The sequence below is a fragment of the Sander vitreus genome, chromosome 12, assembly GCF_031162955.1.
Source record: "Sander vitreus isolate 19-12246 chromosome 12, sanVit1, whole genome shotgun sequence".
Classification (NCBI taxonomy): Eukaryota; Metazoa; Chordata; class Actinopteri; order Perciformes; family Percidae; genus Sander; species Sander vitreus.
In genome coordinates, this window is record NC_135866.1 from 14,224,779 (window position 1) to 14,248,431 (window position 23,653).

The 23,653-nt window shown below is 41.1% G+C and overlaps 2 protein-coding genes and 1 long non-coding RNA gene across 3 annotated transcripts in view; 2 read left to right on the forward strand and 1 right to left on the reverse strand.

The window, feature by feature from the left end:
* Nucleotides 1-16,978, forward strand: part of LOC144526846 (uncharacterized) — a 29,711-nt gene extending 12,733 nt beyond the window's left edge. Inside the window, exon 3 of the long non-coding RNA XR_013502781.1 lies at nucleotides 16,349-16,978. This is a non-coding gene — a long non-coding RNA (uncharacterized LOC144526846). The remainder of the gene's footprint in view (nucleotides 1-16,348) is intronic.
* Nucleotides 16,979-17,322: 344 nt separating this feature from the next.
* Nucleotides 17,323-19,572, reverse strand: snai2 (snail family zinc finger 2). The gene is made up of 3 exons (XM_078264537.1): nucleotides 19,341-19,572; nucleotides 18,633-19,154; nucleotides 17,323-18,242 (listed from the first exon to the last, which is right to left on the reverse strand). Exons 1-3 carry the CDS (start codon nucleotides 19,417-19,419, stop codon nucleotides 18,061-18,063), a joined length of 783 nt encoding a protein of 260 aa, XP_078120663.1. The 5' UTR covers nucleotides 19,420-19,572; the 3' UTR covers nucleotides 17,323-18,060.
* Nucleotides 19,573-22,886: 3,314 nt separating this feature from the next.
* sntg1 (syntrophin, gamma 1) overlaps nucleotides 22,887-23,653 on the forward strand; it is a 34,067-nt gene continuing 33,300 nt past the window's right edge. Inside the window, exon 1 of the mRNA XM_078263709.1 lies at nucleotides 22,887-23,351. The gene's annotated coding sequence lies outside the window, so the exon portion shown is untranslated. The remainder of the gene's footprint in view (nucleotides 23,352-23,653) is intronic.

The following is a 23,653-nucleotide window of genomic DNA, read 5'->3' on the forward strand; positions in this document are numbered from 1 at the left end:
GCGAGACGTATCTGTATGTATGTGTGTCCGTGTTTGGGGGGAAGGTAACCTGCACATAACACGCAGACACCACATGCAGAACGCTTTACAACAGCGGAGAGTGGGGGGTGTTACAGCCTAAGACTCTTTTCCTGCATTTATTATGCATTTATATTTAGTTAATTAAGTCTACTGCTAATTTACAACACTAATAAAATTACCATCGCCAAAATACCGCCGCGAATCAAATCCCCTACTTCACCATTAACCGTCAAGCCACTAAACCTGTACAGAAATGAGCACCTCTGCTGAAATGTTAAATTCGTTAACGATCATACGACACGAGACAACACCATCTCTCTCTCTCTCTCTCTCTCTCTCTCTCTCTCTCTCTCTCTCTCTCTCTCTCTCTTCCCCTGTCTGTCTCTCCCTCTCTGCATGCGCACACACACATAAACGGTCCGGTTCTGATGGTTGATGCGTGCAGATATGTTCTGATTAGCTCTCATAACGGGCCAGGTGGGTAGCACACTGTCATGAGTCCATGACGCTAATGTCTGATTATTCCACATTGTCATTGTGATATTTGTTCTCTGTCAGGTAAATACAGTAGTAAGTAGGCCTACAATGTCTTTCTCTGATGTAGACGTAGCCTACACTGTAAGTCAGTAGTAGGCTATACAGTGGAGTAAGTGGTTTGGGGTACAATTTGGTTTTGAAGAATTCTACAAGCAGCCACAGACCAAGCAATCACCCGTTCCAAACAGGCACATTTTCAACAGGCTCTGTACTAGTAATGATAAAGCTGTTCATTACAGTTAGGTGAGTTAAGGCAGAGCCAAGTGGTTACATATTTCAGGACAGTTTACCATATATTTACAAACTTCTGTTTCCATTTTTAGACTTGGCTAAGTTAACTGGCTGCTGGCTGTAGCTTCATATTTGCCTATCTTGGCATTTCTTTTTTTTCCGTGTAGATCGTGTAGATGTCGCGCCATCCTCCCCGTCCAGCTCCCGACAGAAAATCTCTGCATCCTTCGCTGTAGTGAAGGTGAGCACTCTCCCTCCATGAGTTACTCTGTGTGGCCAGATAAATGACATTTGGGACGCTCAACCATAACTATGTCTAGAAAATACGCTAACCACTGTTTTATACAAAGCGAGTGGGGGGGGAGCCAGCGTTGAGCTATCATTTTCTTGGTTGCAGTTGAGCCGGCTAGCCAAATCCTCCTCAGGTGTAATTTAGAGTCATCATTAAGTAACAAAACAATCTGGTCAGTAGGGATTAGATATCCTATCACATCAGATAGTATTGATGTTGTTTTATGCCAGAACTCATGCACCTGTTCACACTCGCAGACCATATGTAGGAAAGTTCCAGTTTGATCAGGTTGACAGAATGTACAATAGGGAGTGGGAATGGCTTTCGAGACGTATCTCTTCTGAGGAGTCCAATATGTCCTATGGCATATGTTGAAGTGGATATAGTGGTGATTTGGGTTCTTGGAACAGTGAAAAATGTCCCAAACTGTCTCCCAATTAATTGTGTTCCCCTCAGGGCACAGTTCTCGTTCCCATTTCTTTACTATTGGGAGTTCTCCTATGGATATTTGCATCAGTTTAGCATAAATACTGGACATTAATCCTCTCACAGGAAAATCAACAAACCATTTAATGACTGGGTGCGCCTCAAGACTGTTTCCCTATGGCACTCCATAACATTTTAGGGCTGATCTTAAGCGCAGATAAAAATAGAAGGATGTCCTGGGGACCTCAAAACTATCTCTCAGGTCTTCAAAACTCAACACACCTTTCTCATTGAATAGCTGGTCTAAAATATAAATACCTCTGTCACTCCACTGCTTACAAGCAAAGGGTTTGTTACCAGACAGTAAGTGTGCATTGTGCCATAATGGGGTATTCAAATGCCACTTATTGGTGTAGCGTAGTTGCTCCTCCACCCGTTTAAAGTTGGTCAGTGTGTTGGTGATAATAGGGCCATGGGCCAGCATACACTTTTTTGGACACACACCTGCAAAGGCAAGGTCTTGCAGTCTTAGACTTCCAGTGAGGTTTTGCTCTATTTCTCTCCATGGTACTGTAGATGAGGGGTCCATCCACACTCTGATAGCTGAAAGGCTCTGTGGTACACTTTAAGGTTAGGGAGGGCCAAGCCTCCCGTGTTTGTGGTACGTGGCAGGGTAGAATATTTTAGCCTATGTTGTTTATTATTCCAAATATACTGCCGAATTAAGTTTCTTCCAGAAATGTATTGGTGGGGTTAGGGGGATCATTGTACTTAAGAAATTCACACGAGGAACTATGTTCATTTTAACAACAGCAATCCTGGGCCGTAGCGATGCCGGCAGCGCAGATCAATTGGCCAGATCCCTTTGAACACTACTTAATATAGTTTCATTGTTGTCCTGGAGAACTCCCTGTAGCGACGCGTGTATGGTGATGCCCAAATATGTAATTTTGCTTTGGGTTGGTATTGTAACACTAATGGCTGATGTCACATGCCTGTTGTTCGATAAAAGATTAGATTTATTCCAGTTAATTTTATAGCCGGAGATTGAGCCAAATTCGTTTTTTCGAAAATTCTTTGGGAGAGGGCGCCCGGATGGCTCAGTTGATAGAGTGGGCGCCCATATATAGAGGTTTCCTCCTCGACGCAGTGGGCCCGGGTTCGACTCCGACCTGTGGTCCTTTGTTGCATGTCATTCCCCCTCTCTCTCCCCTTTCATTCCTTCAGTTGTCCTGTCAAAGGCCTAAAAATGCCCAAAAAATAATCTTTAAAAAATTTTTTTTTGGGATAGAGTCCTCAAGATCAGAGATGTACAACAAAATATCCTCTGCAAATAATGATATTGAGCTACTATTGGATTTAATCTGGACACATTACAGATGTTACTTTGCCTTATGGCTTAGGCTAACGGTTCAAGAGAGATTGCAAACAGCATGGGGGAAAGCGAGCTTCCCTGTCGCGAGCCCCGCTCGATGGGAAATGGCTGAGAATGCAACCATTGGTTGAGACTATGGCTGTGGGGTTCGCATATAAAGTACACACCATGTCAATGAATTTGGCCCCCAAACCAAGCCTCTCGAAACCTGTTCGAAAGCCTTTTCCGAGTCCACTGATGAAACTGCTGCTTTGATTGGGAGGTTTTTGGCTTCTTCTATTACATGAAATAGTCTGCGTACATTGTCTGCAGCATGACGCTTTGGTATAAAACTTGATTGGTTGGGGTGGACTAGCTTCTCGATAAAGCGCTCTAGGCGGAGAGCCAAGACTTTGGAATAAAGTTTAATATCAGTCCCGATTAGGCTGATGGGCCTGAAATTGGAGCAATCCGTAAGATCTTTGCCCTTTTGGGGTATAACGGAGATTAATTCAGTGTTGGTTTGTTGGTGAAAAGTACCCTTCTCTATGACTGAAGTTAAAGCATGTAAAATGGTAGGTCCTAATATGTCAATATAAGTTCTGATGGAATTCCATCCAACCCTGGCGTTTTCCCTTTTTTAACTGTTTTTAATGCTGATTTAAGTTCCTCTAACGTTATGGGTTGACCCAGTTCTTCTGCCTCCTCTGGGTCAAGAAGAGGCAGGTTTAGCTCTTTTAGGAACTTCTGGCACTGTGTCGGATCTGGGTTGCAGGAGGACTCATACAACTTTGAGTAGAAGGATTGAAAAGTAGTGCTGATATCCTTAGGATTTGTTGAGATACCTCGGTCTGCGCGGATGCTGTTGATAATAGCTCTGGATTCACTTTGTTTTAATTTCAAAGCAAGCAATTTGCTTGGTTTACAGCCATAAAAATAATACTTTTGCCTCACTCTGTGCATTATGAACTCAGCCCTCCTTCTTAGCAAATCATCAGCTCTGTTCGACTTGTGGCTAGAAGAGTATGTGCAGATTTAGAAAAACAAGTCTTAATAGACTGCTCTAAAGATTCTTCAGCATTCTTCCAACTCCGCAATCCTTGCCTCTCTTTTCCTCTTCAAGTTGACCGCGAAGGAAGATGTGAAATCTCTAATAAATCCTTTAGTTGCCTGCCAGACAAATGCGGGGTCAGAAACTGAGTCGGTATTGATTGATAGAAACTCAGCCAGTTTGGCTCTAAATTCTGAATCAAAAGCTGTGTTCTGGAAAAGGGAATTGCGTTAAGCTCACTGGAGCACAAAATATAATCAATGCGGGAGTGGGTTAGGTGACGTGTTGAAAAGAAGGTATAATCCTTGCTAGTAGGGTTGGGCATCCTCCATATATCTGTGAGATGGTGGGATTCCACAACTGCTTTAAACATGTCTGATATATGTTTTTGGACTTTTGTGTGATTGACCCCTGATCTATCCTGATTTAAATCTAGTACTGCACTCATGTCTCCCCCTATAATTAGTGAATATTCATTGAGAGAAAGCAATTCATTGGTTAGGCGGGGGGAAAAAACTTTCATCATATGTAGACGGTGCATATACTGAAACAAAGGCTATATTCCTACTCCTTATCGTGGTACATGTATAAGATATCCTGCCTGATAGGTCTTTACTACTTTCGTCTACAGTGAGTGCTCATTTCTGCGACAGCAACACGCAATAGAGCCCTTGGTCTTGGTGTTGTCACTAGATGAGGCAGCAACCTTGAAGTATTTATTTTGTAGACGATTTACATCTCTTTTACATTAATCAAAAAACAAAACTCCCCCCCCCCCCCATCTAACATCATAGGTTAATTGAAACAGGTCTATTGAACTCTTATGCTAGGTCTCAACCAGCTATTAAGTTCTGAAATGGGCTATGCGAAAAACACACAAGCCTAGTAGAAGTAATAAACATAGATTATAAGCTGAATAGTTCGCATTCATCATGTTCTTCCAGTCTAATTCAATGTTCCTTTTAATGCTTGGTTCCAAAACTTACATACAACGCTCTTGAGTCAAACTTGTACAGTACTCCAGGTAGCGTTAGTCCATAGCCGCTGAGTGCGCCAGCCCCGGTTCCCTCCGCCGGCTCCAGCGTCAGACGGGGGGTCCCCCCGCCATCCTCCGGCCCCGACAACAGCATCTGGTCCGGCCCATGTAGATGTCACGCCATCCTCCCCGTCCAGCTCCCGACAGAAAACATCTGCATCCTTCGCTGTAGTGAAGGTGAGCACTCTCCCTCCGTGAGTTACTCTGTGTGGCCGGACAAATATCAACAAACAAAACAAAACAGAAACAAAACAGATATCAAAACAGATATCTGTTTATAGAGATTAGCGGAAATGTTGTCTTGACCGAAAACACCTCCTACAAAAAGTATGAACTCGGACTGTAAACAATGACGTACGTAAAAGGAAGTCTTGGTCCGGATATCCGCTGGCTACACCAGAACCCCTGAAATATTGGCCGTTGCCCCCAGAAGCTCAATCAGCATCAGACCGATTGCCGATGGGTTCAGAGATTGACGTTAGTTTAACTCTTTGCTCTTGTAACCAAAGATTACGAGACAATTATCAGAGGCTGGAATTCCAAGCTGTGCTGCACATGATAAGAGAAGTTTAGCAGTTTAGAAGATAAAAGCAGAGACGCTCACCAATGAAAACACCATAAGTCTTATCAGATTGCGATAGACTTTGTAGCTCCTCCCTAATCTCTGTGTGTACTTGCTTTGAAAAAGATTTCCCTGTCACATTAACGCTCTGCCATATGTGGTTCGTCAGCTTGGTCTGTGTGTGAATTCATGCTCTTGTATTTGTTTTTTTAAATGAAAGATTTTATTCACTAACTGGAATTGATTTACATGTTTTTAAATTAGCATCAGTGCTGTTCAAAGTAGAAGGGCAATTATTCTTTCACAAGTGAGAACATCTATTAAATCTAGATAAAAATGTATTTAAGCAAGTTAAAAGAGTGACAAGTTAAATATCCTAGATTAGCTTTGATTTATTTGAGGTGTGCATGTGAAAATATAAAGGGCCTTCAGTCAGCACAAAGAGCACAGGATTTCATCACGTGTCCCTCTGTTATACGTTCAAATGATGCACACAATTATAAAATAAACCTCACAGGAAATTAAAGATGATGCAAGACTTATTTTCCATGGTAATACTGTGACAGAGAGCTTACACATCCCCTCTGACAACTGTAGGGGGAATATCTGGCCTTTTGCAATGCACCGATTTCCAGCGTCATTTTAGTTCCACATTATAGAGTCCATGCACTGGTATCTGTGAGGCCGGCTCTCTCTCTTCAAGGCTTCAGCAGCATTATGTGGAATCTGACCTTTGACTTCATGCTAACGCTGACATCATCAACATGTTTGGAGCCAGAGAAACAAGATTGTCCAACATGATCTATGACAAAACCGGCGTTATGAGTTTTGACATTTAGACCTGATAAATATACATATACTGGTTTCTTTTTCCCCCCACTGTTTTCTAAAGGCGTCTGCAGTTAATTTGTATTCTAAGAGCTGCAACAATCATGTTTTGGCTACTGAACAGGCTGAAGGGAGGGGAAAATATCATTATCAAACTCTCACCAGTGAACTTCCGCAATGTGCGACCAGTGCTTTTGACGCTGATAGATTTGGCTTGTTTTTTAGTCCTTAAAAGTCCATTAAAAGTACAGCTACTGAAATGTAATTGGCAATGCAAAACCAGCAACAAATTCTCTATTAATTCCAAGACTTTCCATTTCTGATGGACAACTGGAAGTCAGTGTTACATGGCTATATCCAAATATAATGCTATGAAATATATGTATATGTATAAGATATTCTATATTTTCTTATTGTCAACAAATCCCATGAAAAGACCAAATTAGCTCTTAGTATCGTTTACACACAGCTGTTCTAGCCAATCAAATATTAACTTTGGTCTTGTTGCTAATTCTCTTTTTCGCTTCCCTGGCGAGTAATCTCCCCCTGGCATTTGTCACGGTGTGGGGTGCCACTGAGTATAAAAGGGCGAAAGGTGGAGGTATGTCCCTCTTTGGCTAATGTATTTTAAAGATGGAGGCGCAACATGCCGGCCGTCATTCGAGCGACTCGCCCGTATGTATTCTGAATGATTCTAAATGGCAGATTCTACGCTTACGAGAATACTTTGATTAGTTGGTGGAAGTAATTACACATGAATGAGCACATATATGAAAGAACAAAGTTTTTTTTTGCTAAGAATCAACTCAAAAAATTACACAATGTAGTGATGACAAAGAAGTGATGACATTTGCTAACTTCACCTCATACTCTTGAACCAGAATGACATTAAAATGGCAACTTAACTTAAACATACTGTCCCTATGAATTGTATGTATGTAACAGAAATTGTACTTCCAAATGTATTGCTTTGTAAGTCTTTGATGTGACACTCCACTGAGAAAAAAATCACAAAGAGGCCTGCACTTTATGATAACAGTACAATTATAGGACATTGTTGGCCATGGTCGTAGCCTCTTTTAACAAATTATGCCCATGCAAGCAGAGCCCCCTTGGGAGCTCATCTCTACACCACATCCTAGTGAGTAAGAGCAGCCCGAGACGCTAATGTACTCTGGACCCTGCCTACTTCTCCACACCTACCCCACCGTGTCATCACAGGCAGGGCTACTCGCTGAGCAGTAATTACCTCGGACTGACACACACAACAAGGGAGATGCCTTCAAGTAAACACAGTCCAGATTCTGGCCCAGCTCACTTCAAAGCTGGAGCATGCTGATAACAAAGCACACCCTGGAGAGTCCTCCTCTCACCTCCCATGGAGAGGTTGGCCGGGGCTCGCGGGGGGCCGATAGTGGTGGTAGTGTGAGTGAGAGAGAGAGAGAGAGAGAGAGAGAGAGAGAGAGAGAGAGAGAGAGAGAGGGGTGGCTTTTGACAGCACAGCACCTGCTGCATCTTCACTGCCAGGCAGTGCCTCGCCATTTGTCTTGACTGACTGGTTAGCACGGACTGAGGGGATTAGAGCTGGACGGGGGTTCAACCAGAAGGCATGTTGATGGGGAAGGGTGGTGTTGAGAGAGGTGGGGGGATGTTGTGTGACTGGACACACCCTCTGTCATCCCAGTGGAACATTCCAGCTGTCTGTGGCAACTAACACTGCTGTTGTGGGATGATGATGTGTCTGCCCCCACAGGCCGTCGATTCATATCCATTCCTGTGCTCAGTGGCATGTCTCATATTGATGCTATCATCAGTGATCTCAAGCCAGAGATTTTTTTTTTGGTGTAACTTCAATCACTAAAGGCCTAAATTAGTGTTCTGAGCGTCATTAGCATGATCTCCTAATACAATCCAAAGTCTGCTTGTGGCCTTTAAAATCACGCCTTATCCCACATCACTTGGTGTCTTCTCAGTCTCTTATCAGCCGTGGTTTTCTCTGCGGCTCATGACACAGCTGGATCAGGTCTCCTGTGATCAGTCCACTGGAATGAAAGCATCGGTGCAGACCAGACAATCTCCCCGAAAATACTCAAAGGCTGTGGTGAAGGCAGAGGAATGCACCACTGACAGAGGATATTTATGGCAGGGAAGGCTGTGACTACTAGCTTGGAAAGACAAACAATCTGTTTCTCGGAGGGGGATTGTAATATTTATGCAATGTTTATAAGACTCATAATTGCAAAATATCGCTTTGTACAAGTATTCAGCTGCCTGGTGGGTTATGTTTGAAATCCTAGAGTGCTGAAATATTTCCGACTCCTCTTGAAAAACAGGAAAATAGCAAGAGAAAGTTCTGCTCAACATAAATAAAATCCTGCAGTCCCCGAAGAATTTTCACTTCACTGTGGACAATTTTGTTGAATACATTTCTGCATCTATTCTGTCCAAGTGATCACAGAGAAATTGAATTTGAGCCAAAAAAACTAGTCATACTAAAATTGTTTTTTTTAACTGATGACATTCTGCCATTTCGGTTATGTATGCAGATAGTATTTAATGGTGCATATCCTATCGATATGAATACATTATTTTGTGAGAAAGACAATCAAAATATCACACAATGGCCTTTAGTTTTCCTAGTCATGGAGTAAAGGTTTTATCAAAAAGAAAATTTGACCTGAGGGCTTTGAAAGATCCATTCCAATAAAACCATGAATATCAATTATCACATTTCATGGCCCATAGTTAGTAGACATTTTTCTCCAGACCAAAGTGTCAGACGAACCAACTGACCAAATGACCAATATGTACAATACTGCAGAGCAAAAATCTGAAAAGACTATTGTTCTTTTCCAATTTCAACCAAATAAAGTATTCATATTATTAATAATAGGTTGTTCAAGCACTGGTTACTAAGTAAACAGCTGTGTTTTAAAAATACTAAAGCCAGAAAGGTTGTAAGCATAAAACAAAATGTAAGTAGTATTTCCTGCAGGGCTGCTGCTGTATTGCATACCATCTTACAGGTGTTTCTATTTTTCTACTTGTGACATTTTACGTAGTACAACAGTTGTTTCAGGTTATCTACATAACTTTTTCTTTTAATCTGCTGAGTCGAGCAAAGGAGTCCTTCCCATCCCTGGAGAAGCTTCTCTAGAGGTTTATGTCCTGTTGAGGCTTGTCAGCAGAGTACAATACCCAGAGTCTGAATAATGTGGCCGGGAGCTAGTTTATTCAAGCACCTTTTGTTTGCGCTGCATGCTTACCTTTTCCCTTGCTCAATGATCAGATAACCACTAGACAGAAGGGGAAAAAAACATCCTAACTATCTCTAGAGGTGCACTAGCGGCCACTGGCTTGTTGCAGAATGTGTCTCAGTGGATGTTGTGGACTAATTTTATACCGCGTCATGGTTTAGGGCTAACGCATCCATCTAAGAAATCCCAAAAATCCTCAAAGCAACATATTCAAGTCTTAAATGTGTTGTGGATGGTGCCTTATACCACTCGGAGGCCCAATGTAATGCCAAACCTTTCTCAAGCCCCCAGAGTATTCTGTTTCACTATTTACCCATACATTAACAGAGGTCATGCAGTAATGTGTGTGTGTACCCGAACAGCTGCTCTTTGATGTCTGTACCTGGTACTCAACAGGGATACACACATTTCAATGACAAGCTCACACAATTTAGATCCAGTTATTTTTTTGCCTTAAAGGAATAGTACAACATTAGATGTAAAGTTAGATGAGATGTTTGATAGGCTACCACTCTTGTGTCTGTCTGTTAGTTTAGCTTAGCACAAGGACTGAAAACAGGGGGAAACTGATAGCCTTGCTCTGTCCAAATTACCTCAACAATTAACATGTTATATATCTTGCTTCTTCTTTTTTTTAAGATTATTTTTGGGGCATTTTTAGGCCTTTGTTTTCACAGGACAGATGAAGATATTAAAGGGGAGAGAGAGAGGGGGAATGACATGCAGCAAAAGGCCGCAGGTTGGAGTTTAACCCGCGGCCACTGCATTGAGGAGTAAACCTCTACATATGTGGGCCTGCTCTACCAACTGAGCTAACCTGGCCACATATCTTGCTTCTTTAATCCTTACAAAAAAGTATAAAAACAAGTTGTGGTTTTATGGGGGGGTATGTCTTTATAGGTTGTTTCCTGGCCGGGAGAAGTGACTTCTTGGTGTCTTATCACTATGACCAGCGGAGACTACAATAGTCTCTGTGCCTGGCCAAGAACTGAAGAACTGAATGAGAGATGGAGCAGGGACCCCCTACTACATATACTGTATAAAATCAAGTTGCATATTAAATTGGGCCAACAATAACCTGTAGGGCGGCCTAAAGTCTTTATACATATCTTTTTTGCATAGAATACTAAACTATTCAAATAGCCTAATAATTGAGTTATGAGTTTATAAATCATGTTTTAATGTTAAACACACATGTGGCACAGTAAATCGTTAGGAATAACTATCTGTGGTTTGCCTTAGTGACTACCTTACCTATAGGCCAGTAAGCAGTGGGGATTTATATTTGCTAATATGTTGGATTCATGTTAAGAATTTTTTAATTTTTTAAAAAATCTTTCAAAAAGTAACACGAATTTGGAGGCTGCATTGACTCTGAGGACCCCCTAGGGGTCCCGCACCCCCTGTGGAAGATCACTGCCCTAAACCATAACCATAAATAAAGTTAAAACATATTTATTGAGCTTTATAGGTGCTGGTCGCCAAATTTAGTTAACTTTGGGCAGAGCCGGGCTAGTTGTTTCTCCGTTTCCAGTCTTTATGCTAAGCTAAGCTAAGCAGCTGCTGGCTGTAGCCTTATATCTACTGTACAGACATGAGAGTGAAAGCGTAGTTCCCAAAATGCTGGAGTAGTCCTTTAAAAAAGACCCATCCCATCCTGTCTTTCTCATTAGATTTTAAAATTTTTTTTAACAAATTCATTTTCAGCTCATACAACAAGAACATTTGTTAAAGCAACATATTTAATGCCTCTGTGGAGCCCAGAGCATCGCTGCTTTGTTGAGGCTGTTCATGCTGTTGCTGTAGAGTGTAAAAGCACTTGGAAACGGCTGGTGGCCAGACAGCTTTTCCCAGCTCTGATTCATCATCATAATTAGGTCACTGGCTCGGTCTGCTGCCTCTCAGGGATCATCTCACAATCACACTCTCACACCACTGTGCACCGCCGATCACTGATCAAAATACTATACTGTGAACGTGCAGTTATCTTTCTCATATTTACAGTACTTGCTACCTTCTTTTTGCACAGTCCATGTCTAATTATTGACTTGTAAATCATTCTCCAACTCGTCTGCTGCTCTTTATCTGTCTCCTCCTGTGTGATTGATATAGATTCAGAGAGTGAAATCAATTAAGGATAATAGCCTCATCAGTTGACGTCAGGAAAAGTGCCCTGTAACACTTTTTATTTTCAGAGTATGTAATGCAATGGAAAATTAATGACTTAGGACACATCTGTACAATTGGAAAATGAATCCTGTTTCCATGATGACAATGATTTGTCTTTAAAAGTCCAGTGCATTCTGTTGTGTAATCTCTCCATAATCACCTCTAAAAGCAGAGATCCACTGTGAGGATGTGGTGCCTCTGCGCAGCCTGTAGCACACACAAACTGTATGGAATCACCTTAAAAATACTAGAGGGGGCGACCTCTAGCTCACCCAGTAAGAGCATGCGCCCCATGTAGGTTGAGGCCTTTGCAGCGGCTCGGGTTCAAATCCGACCTGTGGCTCTTTGCTGCGTGTCATCAACACCCCACCCCCCAAAAAAAAAAAAAGATACTGGAGGACAAACAACCATGTGTGCCGTAATTAAAGTAAACATTTACCAACTGTGCTTATTTAGAGGTTCTGTCTCTAACTTCTCGTTGTCGTTCTCCAGACTTGTCTTTAGTTCTCTTATATCTTCCCCATTAACTGATACTGTGAGCTTTTCTTTTTAATTTGGTTCAAGACTTATTGGTGCCTAAAATTCATTAGAACCAATTACTGACAAGCTGTTTGAACACAGACAGTATATGTGAGGCTCCAGTGGGATCAATTTACTTGTGACTTCTGATGGCTGTCAAAACATCCTCTGAAAGAGGCATACCAAAGCTTGTGTTGTCTTACTAAATGAGGGAAATATTTAATATTTCATGTTTTTGAAACCACTGCTGCTGAAAATAACGATCAAAACATCCTTCTTGTCGTGAGTTCAAAATGAAATGCAGTACATACACATGATGTATTTATAGTGATGACCTACAATACAATACCAGTCTTTTATTGTTTATACACTTTGGCGAGCTTCTTGAAAATATGTTTCCTGTGGTTGTAAATGCTGATATAGAAGATAGAAGACTCTGAATCTGTTTGAATGTGGATGGGACCTTCGTTTATCCTGAATTTAGCTTCTGCAGACGGCAGATCGTCTGAAGATTGTGATCAGCTACTAAATGGCTCTTTTGGTAAGATTGTTTTGGCAACTGCTGTTTCCAAGGCAAACAATGAACTTTCAAATATTAAATCTGAACTATTTCAAATTTGTTATTACTAAATTACAACGCTAACATGCTGATGTACAGCAACTATGTTTGCCATGTAAACTATCTTTGTTTAGCATGTTAGCATGCTAACATTCGCTAATTAGCACTAAACACAAGGCCCAACTGAGGCTGATGGGAATGTCATTTGTTTTGCAGGTATTCGGTCATGAATGAAATATCAATTTTTCAATGTGATAATGGCACTAGATGAAAAGTCAGGAGATCCCTTAAGTTCTTACAATTCACCCTGAGGGGGACATTAATGTCTGTACAAAATTTCATGGCAATCAATCCAATTGTTAACGCAACATTTGAAGTTGGTGTAATAAAGGTTTCTGTTTAAGTGGAGGGAAATGAATCAGTCAAGTGCAGGGCAGGTAATACTACCCAGTGCTTACGGTGTTCAAATTCAAATTGAATGATCAACGGTCTCAAAGGCAGCTCTGATATCTAAAATAATTAAAAAATGAGCAATTTGCTGCATCCGCTTTTCAAAGAATGACATAATCATTATTCAAAATAAAAGCAGGTTCTCTCCACTTAGTGTGACAGCAGCTTCACATCAAACTCTCCTGCACCAATGTTGTGTAAATGACAACCATTCAGAGGTACCTTATTTGAAAACTCTGTCCAGCATCACCTGAAAATGCAGCGGAGAGGACTCTTTGAAAACATTATTTGCCTGGATGGTCTCTATTGAGATGTGGAGGAAAAGGACTCAAGACTGAACTTTGGAGAGCTGCATGTTGAAGGAGAGAAATTCCAAATTAATCAAATAATGTGGTTATATGCTGGTCACCTTTTTAAAAAAGACTCAAGCTATCCAAGTTAAGTGTAATGTATCACCATTCACGATTACAGTTTAGAAAATAGTTTAAATCTGTCCACACAGGTTTATCAGTTAACACTTCATTTTAACCTTCCCAATTTCAAATAAATAACAGTATATGAACACTTAATAACTAGTTTATAACACTTTTATGAGCAGATAAAAGCACATTTTAAGTGTTCATTTAGAATTGGTCCAACACGTTAACTTCTAGTTGTTGCTGCTGCAAAACAGATCCTAGAGTCCTACATCCAACTATAGACTTTAAATAGTTCACTGCTTGAATACATCAATGAACACCTCCTTAATTTGTCATAATCTCTGCTTACAGCGACAATATAGTGTTCTGTGTCCAATATACAACTTATTAATGCTAGATACAAGAAAAATGATGACTTGCAGTCCATCAAATCATCTGTGGTCATAAAGGACTGTGTTGTTTAGATGATCTTTTACAGCTGTGGTCATGGGATTTTGTGGGTTGAACATTGAGGAAATACAATCAAGTTAACATGATCACAGGATCTTTTGACAGCTGACCTCTGCTCAACAAGGAGGCAACAAAAAGAGACCACAGAGCTATTGATTAAGACAACACAGCCTCGTCTGTCTCTGCTGGACTCTTCACTTCAGTGCTTGTAATGACACACCCAACAAAAATCATTTCTGACCTAAATAGAGGGTCAGCCACCATTTCTCAGTTCACAACTGCAGCCTGCCACACATCAAACAGGCGGTCACCTCCTTGTTTTTTCAAACTAAAATGCAATTTCTCTAAAGATGTTCAACCCCTTCACAGTAAACCTTTTTTTTTACTTTAATGAGATAACACATAAGACTATAAGACAGCAGCAAAACTTCAGAAGAATCCATCTTCCCCGGTGATTAAATTATGCTCGCTCGATCTGCATAAATCTAATTTATCAACAAATAGAGCGCCGATGCAAAGGACACCACACAATTAGAGGCAAACAGTATTATCTGGAGAATATGCACCTCCAGCTGAAAAGCAGAGCCATTTTAAGTAGCTAACCAGTCACTTGAGGAGACAACTGAAATGAAAGAGAATAGTCTTTAACAAGATGCGGGAGCTCAATAAAAACATTCCTCCGGGCGCTCTGAGTAAAGGGGAATACACAATCATCTCCTTTCTGATGTGGTGGGGTTAGAAAGGAGGGCTGGGGCTCACTTCCCGGCTAGGACAATCAGACCATAGAGGACGCCCTTAACTTTATTTGTTCCACTTGATGGTAATAAAGGAATCATACTCCCTGATTCGCCATTAAGTCAGCAGGTTTCTGAGAGCTGTGCCCTCCTTTACATCCAACACACTGCTCTCTGAGGCTGCTCTGGATTTTTATGTCGCCTCCAAGCACCAATATCTGCAGAGTGAGGACATTTATTTCACATGTAATATAAAATACATGACAATCAAAAGGATATGCTGCCAAATAAAATGTATAGACAGCTAAAGTAAAGTGGCAAAATCAGATTTTATTTGCACTTCAGCTGCAATGATTAGTCGATTAATTAATTATTTGATTGACAGAAAATTAAATGTGTATCATGTTAATTCATTAATTGTTTTATTCATTTTTCAGATGAAAGGATTAGCTGCTTTTCTTCATCATATATAAAAGTAAACTGAATATCCTTGGGGTTTTGGACTGATTGTCGAATTAAACGAGCAATTTGAGTACATCACCTTGGGATATTTTGGGTATTTGTCACAATGTTCGTACATTTTATAGACAAAAATAAATCAATTAATTGAGAGAATAATCATTAGTCATCGATAATTAAATTAATCATTAGTTGCAGCTCTTATTTGCACTGAAAACGATTAATGACTTCATTCAGGTCTCAAATATGTTCATTTTAGTTGACTTTTGGCAAAGAACTGATTGAATTTCATTTCATCTTTACAATATTTCCCAGCCAAATAAAATGAATGGACAGCTAAAGTAAACTATATTTTATTTGCACTGAACATAATAAAAAACTCAATTAAGGCCTCAAAAAAATGTATTCTAGTTGACTCTTGGGCATGAACAAATCAAATTTTATCTTTTCCTTACAATGGTTCAGCACAGGGATTGTTCTTTTTTTAATCTAATTGCAAAACACCCACAGTCTACCTGCATTTGGCATCTGTGGGGTTCACAATTTACACATAACAGTGTGACTATTAACAGTCTCCCCACCTAACAAATATTTGATCTCACATTCTTTAACACATCCTCTAATAGCAATATGCTTTAAAACAAATGAGTTCCTGCTCCTTCCCCTCCCCTTCTCCTCCCACTATCATCAAATATTCATGTTGGAGGGGAAAGCATTTAACATGTTGTTGTAATCTGAGAAATCAGTCATGCAGTTAATTGTTGTTGTAAAAGGGGAAATCTCGCAAGATTATGAAGCTAATTGGCATTATGTATTCATTGTTATTTCTCTCTGACACTAGTATGATAAAGTGTTGCCCATGGAATAAAACATATATGTGAGTGAGGACAAACAGCGTCACTATTAGAGTTTAGAGTGCCCTCTCGATGGCACTTTCCTTTTATGAGGCAAATGATCTGAATAGGACCTGCTGCTTGTAATGTTTCCACATTAGGTCATGGCTGAGGTTTCCGCAGTGGACCTGTGGCTGTGGTTTGTATCCTCTTGGTTGCACCTGCTTTCCAGCGAAGTTGCTGAAGAGCCCTGGAGACACCTGGCCCAACCCACAGTGCGGCGGTGAGCACCTGGAATAGCTCGACGATGACTCACAGCGAAGAGTGTCTACCTACAGGGGAGTTCAGCCCCTCGCAGCGAGAAAAACAAGTGTCTATTTGTCAGATCACAGCTTTCAGGTCAGCAACTTTTGGGCATTAGGGCAAATGGGAACACACTCTGGGGTTTGTTAGAAAGAGTTCAACTTTGACTGTATCCCTTCAGGCGTTGGACTTTTTGTGCTCTAATCTCTATCTGCCGAAAGCAGACAGCATATGGTAAAAGACAATAAAATGTAGCCTGAGGAAGTCTATTTAATCTTTGATGGCAAGCATCCCAGAAATTCAAGGAGGTTGTCAAAGCAAATGCAAATTTGAGCTTTTTGTGAAAACATTAAAATCTGAATGCCCTGTGCCCCTGCAGTGATTGTTATGATTGAAAAGATTTAAAAAAACATTTTCCTCATGTTACATATATTGATGACATGAGATTAGGATTACTTTCTAAAGAGAACTACACTCTTGCATTTAAACTTTACACACACTTAGGTAAAGAAAGTCATGGGCCCTCAAAGGGTATAACAAGTGAGTGCAGATCAATATAGCTAGTATGTGTTAAATTTCAAGATTGTTTGATGTCTGGACAGGTTCACAGGGAACAGGTTCAGGCCTGATTCAGAGCGGAGTCACATCTCTCCTCATTTTTACATAACCATAACATGAGATGGTGCAAGCTGTATTAAATATCATTTACTTTTGTGCAAGTTATACCATTCAAAGCGTGTAACAATCACAGAATGCTGCTGAGTCCTGCTGAAAGAGCCTATCATACACCAAAGGCTTCACAGATGAAAAGCAACTTCAAGGATGCCAAAAATTATAACAAAATGTCATGAAACTTTATTTCTTAAAGTATCATGAAAATATCAAAATCATTCAGTATCACAGTTTTCACTGTAAATATACAATCATCTCAGTCACGCTTACATTCAATATATAAAAATATAACAGGAAAATGTTGTTGAATAATACACATTATTGCCAAATAAAACTGAGGCACTTGAGAAAATGTATTTTGCTGTTTGAGTGCTGGCAAACTGTTTCTAATGTGCAAAAAAGTTATATTTTCACCCTAAAAAATAAGTTTGCACTTGTTCCCTAAGTAACAATGGCTTCAGTATTCCTCTAGTTATATGTATACTGTCATTCATAATGCGTCTTTTGGTATCGTTTGTGTGGTGCGTATAAAGAAAAGTGGAGGACTGCATAACAGCCATTGAGAGACATTTGTACAAAACACTGCAGATAACATTGTGGGGGCATATAAAACATTCTAGACATGCAGGAAAGTGCATGAATAGCACAGGTAGGTGAGTACACGGCATGACAAAGCTCGACAGCGATTGCAATCACAGAAACACTGCTTGAAACAAGAAGCACGTGAGCACAGAGCTATTTCTCACTCTGAAATGAAATGGACTGTTCCTAGAAGAAGAAAAAGTCTGCATATTTGGGAACAAACCCCCTTCGATGTGATTCCCTGACTGTTCTCCTGGAAAAATAAAGAAGCAACAGAGTTTGTTTTTTTTCTCTGGTAGTGGAAAAGTATCCCAGTTCAGTGTGCTACACAACAACCAGATTCCTCATGCTTGTGCAAGAGAGACATCCTGGAGAAGGTTTTGGAGCAGTTCTTGCATTGGTATTTTTTCACATCCGAATGGGTCTGTAGGTGAGCCCTGAGATTGGACCTGTCCGCAAAAGCCCTGTTGCAGTGAGGGCAGGAGAATGGCTTCTCTCCTGTCGAGGGGGAAATGAGAAAGAAAACATTGTTAAAGATGGTACACAAACATATGTGACTAAAAATGTTACAGGCATCTATTGGCCTATTACTTTTGGCTGGTTGCAACACAGTGTGTAAAACAAAAGCACTCTATTCTGTTGCTGATTGATTGTGACTTTTGTCTAAAAAAAAAAACACACTGCCAAACCTACAGGAAGTAATACCATTCTGAGAGTTGAACATTTTCCCAGCAATATCAGCCTCACTACAAAACAGTTTTAAGATGTGAAACATGGTATAAAGGCTGATCAATCATGTACTAAGTTGAACACAATTAGTATGTGCCTGCAAAAGCCATTCTGCCTCTTCACACAGAAGGCCCCTCTGTTATTTCCCCATCCACTCACCGGTGTGCGTCCTGATGTGTCCTTGGAGCAGCCACGGTCTGGAGAAAGCTTTCCCGCATATTTTGCAAACACAAGGCAACGTGTGAGTCCTGATGTGCATTTTGAGAGCTCCCAGGCTCACATACTCCTTCTCGCAGTATTTACAACTGAAGGATTTCCTCGTTTGGGCGTCGCAGTGCAGCTGTTTATGCTTGAGCAGTCCAGAGTACGTGGAGTAGGACTTGCTACACAAACTACATTGGAATTTTTCTGCGTCCACTCCGTGAGGGTCTGTCAGCTTGGGCAGCATCTGCTCGTCTTCATCACTCCTCGGGCTTTCAGAGCCGCTATGGTCTTTAGAGGATGTGTCGGAGAGCGATGAAGGGTATCCAGAGATGGGGGAGAGGTCACTAGGGAGCGGAGACAGCGGCAAGTTGCTGGTAGTCCACACTGTGATGGGGCTGTACGCTGCCGGGCTCAGGATCTCCGGCTGGGGGATAACAGGCAGGGGAAGACCCCTGTAGATGTGCGGCGTGATGAACACTGAAAATAAAGAAAGTAAAATGGTCATGTGTTGGCTGTCATCGCTTGAGGAGGGAAGAGCATAGATTTCAAAGCCGGCCAATAAAGTTTCAAAAGTTTTGCGATTAAAAAAAAAAAAAAACGCGACTACATGTAAGAACATAAACACTTAAAGTCGGATAGGTCCTTTTACTTTGAAAACTTTACCTGTTGGGCTATCCAGCTCACTATAATTTGGCTTCTTTGCGGAGTTCATATGTTTCTTGACCAGAAAAGAGCGTGGCATCTTGGAAAACAAGTGGACAACTTTTGGCAAACTTTTTTCTTGGAAAATATAGCGGCGAGTTTACTTTGTGAAGACGGAAATCCTTAATGCTTATGTCCAGTGAGTGTCATGGTGCGGCGCTGCGCTCTTGGAAACAGTGCAGTGAGTAGCTGTAAAGAGCTGTAAATACTCCCCATCAGGTGCATGGGAGGAGCCACCCACTACCATTTACATATACTGGGACCTCAAACCAATTAAATCTCGCTTTTACCACGGAGTTTAAAAAGCGCTTTTAGCCTATAGGAGCACATAAGGGGCTTGTTTAGTGCCATTTACTTCAGTTAGACAGGTGCTTTGTGCAAGACGTGTGTATGTGTGTTGCAAGGATGCATGTGAACATGGCATCATATGTTGACAGCAGAGTTACCTAAATTAAACGTAAAAAGTGCAGAGCATGCGTTTCTTTTGTTTAAATACTCCAGCAACTGCAGAGAGAAGGAAGAAAATGAATAAGAGATGCAGGGTGAGATAGACAGGATTTTTTCAGATGTCATTACTAATGCAATCACTGCACAGTTTGCTTGGTGCTACTGATGATTGTTATGTTACAAACCTCTGGGGACTTGATTATCTAGTATGGGTGGCATATTTGAATTTGAAAATAGTACTAACACCAGAACCCTTGATGATGAAGATAACAACTTGATTGAAGGAAGATTTATCATCTGTATTCATACACATTTCCTATACACACAAATCTATTGAACAGACAAATCTGTGACTTCATGATCAAACCAACAACTGGACCAATGCTGCCATCCACATTGTTATTCTGTGGCTTTGCCAGAGAATGGCCCTTCCTAATGCAGTTGAGTGTGAAGAAAGCCACACATTTCCTCGCCAATAATGCAATAAAGCATTCCTACTTGAAATGTAAATTTAAGAGTAGTTTCCTCTCAAGGTCAGACATGATACCATAATCAGATTTATCCCTCCTGCAGCAGCAGCTGAACTGGACAAGGAGAGGCAAACTTAGCAGTCTACGCCCCCTTGTGTTCAACTCAGTTCTTCTGAGAGGGCCAGGAGTTGAACATCTAAAAGTAACAAGGCAGGGGGGAAAAAGAAACACAAAGGCTTAGCTATGGTGATATTGCAAAGCAGCTCCTGGAGTAGTTTGATTGGCTAGGTCAGCAGATATGAAAAGCTCCTTATGTCTGGGGCAGGCCTTAAGTTAATTGTGAAATGCTTATCTTATCTAGAAAACATAATTGCAGATCATGAATAGTTTCCCTTTGTGCCAGCTTGGATTATAAAGGGAAGGGAAGGTTATCTGTGCATAATAACTGCCGGCTACTGTCACACATTCAGCGTGCTGTATAGGATGTGTGAGGAGTGCTGGTGTTTGGTGGTGATCCAGCAGAAAACATTGTGCACCTTAAAAGATAATGCTTCAACATCAAAATTACCCTCCAACCAAACCATATCCAAGAGAAGCAGACCATGCATGGCCAGGTGAAAAAAAATGCTGTCTTGCAGATTTCAAGCTTCAGTACTGTTTTTCTGCATTCAGAGCGTGTGGATGCTGTTTTACTAACAGTAATGAAAGGGGAGTGAAAGCACAGTGTGCAGGCTTAAATCATATCACTAATTCTGAAAAGCAGAGGCTGTAGTTTGTGAACTTGGAAATTAATTAACAGAGAGGAAACCGTGTATCCTTGGCCCTGCATTGTGTCATAGCGGGATGATAAGCTCCAGCAAAAATGTGGTCAATTAAAACATGAACATGCTTTTGATTTCTGGTCAAGCACAGGTAAAATGGTAACATTTGCTTTTGTGAGGAGGCAGCAGCAGCTGCTCAATGCAACATCCAGGTATTGTCTATCAGGCAGTCTAGACATCATCTTCTTTCATCTTTTCATTTCCCCAATGTGGTTACATTTCCATGTACAAACAGATGATGTTTTGTTGAATTCATGTTTGCATATTTCCATCATTCATCATCTTCTTTAAAAAAACATCTTGAACAAACATTGTTAACTTCCCAATTACACTGTTGACTGATGAACAACTGGACTGAGAAGTGATTATTTCTTCATTTCTTTTTCTTTTTTTCTTTGTAATTACCTTTTCATTCCTCATTCTTAATGCAACCCCACTTATCTGGCTCAGAGTTTTCAGGAGCCATCTTTGTATAAGCTTTTAGCTCCTTACCTCTCCTGCACATGTGTTTGTTTACTTTTAATCCACATACTGTATTTCTAGTGTGTCTGTATGTATGTATGTGAATGTCTTTGTGTACATATATCAGAATTGGTACTGATTTCAATCCAACATATCTGCATCAGATCAGGAACATCCGACAGGTACATGTAGGTCAGATTGGTTAAAGGTACAATGAGGTCAAATGTAGTACTCTTACAAGGCCTCTGGTGAGACCTGAAGGCTTTACGAGGGCTATAATCTGGGTGTGAATTAACTTTGGTTTGCTAATGGATCACAGTTAAGCCTAGGAAGGACAGGGGTGGAGAGCCTCACAGTGGAATTACACTTAGAGATGTTGCTGTTGTAAAGCGAAGTGTGATGTGACTGAGCCCTTCCATTTAATCATACCAGCAGATAACACTGAGCACATGATGTAGGCTGCAGCACCAACAGGAAGCAGAATAGGCCTTACTGGTCCAGAGCTGCAGAGGTTTATCTCCTTAGATTAAACAACCCTTTCAGAATAAGAGAGATGGTCTGTGTTGGATTATAGACTTAAATGCTGTATGTGCTCCTCAGTTTGTGAATAAGGTCTGTCTATGACATGCAGCTAGGGATTGGCATAGGTGGGAGCAGCGACTTGCATCATGTGGGGAAACAGCGGGACTCCTCAGCTGGCATCATGACAGCATGGGAAATGAGGTGCACCTGGTCAACTCACGCAGCTGCTCACGAGAGGGCCTCAGGGAAATGGTCCAAATACTACCGAGTGACTGCAGCCTACTGTGTGTGTGTGTGTGTACGTGCGCGCGTGTGTGTTTTGAGGAGCTGCAAGGTGTGTCCATTGACAACACAAACTGAGTCATGAAAGTCTGATTTTGCAAAGACTGAAAAATCCACCCATGCTATATTTTCTCTTTTAAATGCCATTTAGCTCAGGGAAGTTGTAACATACATTCACACACACTGGCCTTTAATGTGAAAATAACTTTTATAGGCGTTGCGTTGGAACAAATAAAATATTATTTTCTTTCGTCTTTTGCCGCAGATCTCATCTGTAAGCGGGCAAACCTTTTTATGAATCCCGAGTGAATACACACACGCGCGCGCGTGCGCGCACACACACACACACACATACACACACACACACACACACGCATACACTCGCGCGCAGAGGACCGCAGTGCACGTAAATGTAATTGGCATGAAAAAACGCTTTGTGAGATGTTTGTGCATCTTCTTTAGCACGGGTGTTATGTGGGACAGAGCAGCAGACGTCCCCAGAAACAGTAAAAAAGTAAAACCATGTAATATTTATGGATCCAGAGTTGTGCGGGTGCCTTGGGTAAACGAAGTCGATTGACGCGCGCGTTAAACCATTCGCATGTGATTTCCAGCTTCAGTCATTTTGGCAGCACGATGCGAGAGAGAGACAGACACGGAGCTGTGAAACTGGACCCTCTGCCAGAGATGTCGACGGAGAGGAATCCCTGAAACCGCTGCTACCCAGGAAATATGGACAAATCTGGTTTTCTGTGCGAGTGCGGGCTGTTTTTCTGTCGGTTTGTGCACATCGCTACAGAGTGTAGTGGACCAGGATGTCGTGTGGGCGATGCTGCCACAAGGGATACATTGTGATTTCGCAGAGATTTTTTAACAACCCTTGCATAAATTAAAATAAGAAAGATCGTCACACAAGGGATTGGAGTCCAAAGGATCTAAAACATCACCACCTGTTACTAGAAAATCAGGTAAGCCTCATAGACCTTTTTTTGGTTTACATTTACACTGCCTCCTAATACAGTCCACGACGAACGTAGGTAGTTCATTATTATGCCAAACACCCATGAAACGAAACATTAATCCGTTTAGAATGTACTTTTTTGAGATGTAATCTGCCTTAATGCTGCGCACCAAGATTGATGTACCAATCACCTAGCCTATATGATCCGATGCATAATAAAGCATCCCACCCTCTATTAGACACATTTTGTGTGATGCACTGAGCTGAACACTTTTCTTATAATGGACCTCATGATGAAACACCCTTTCA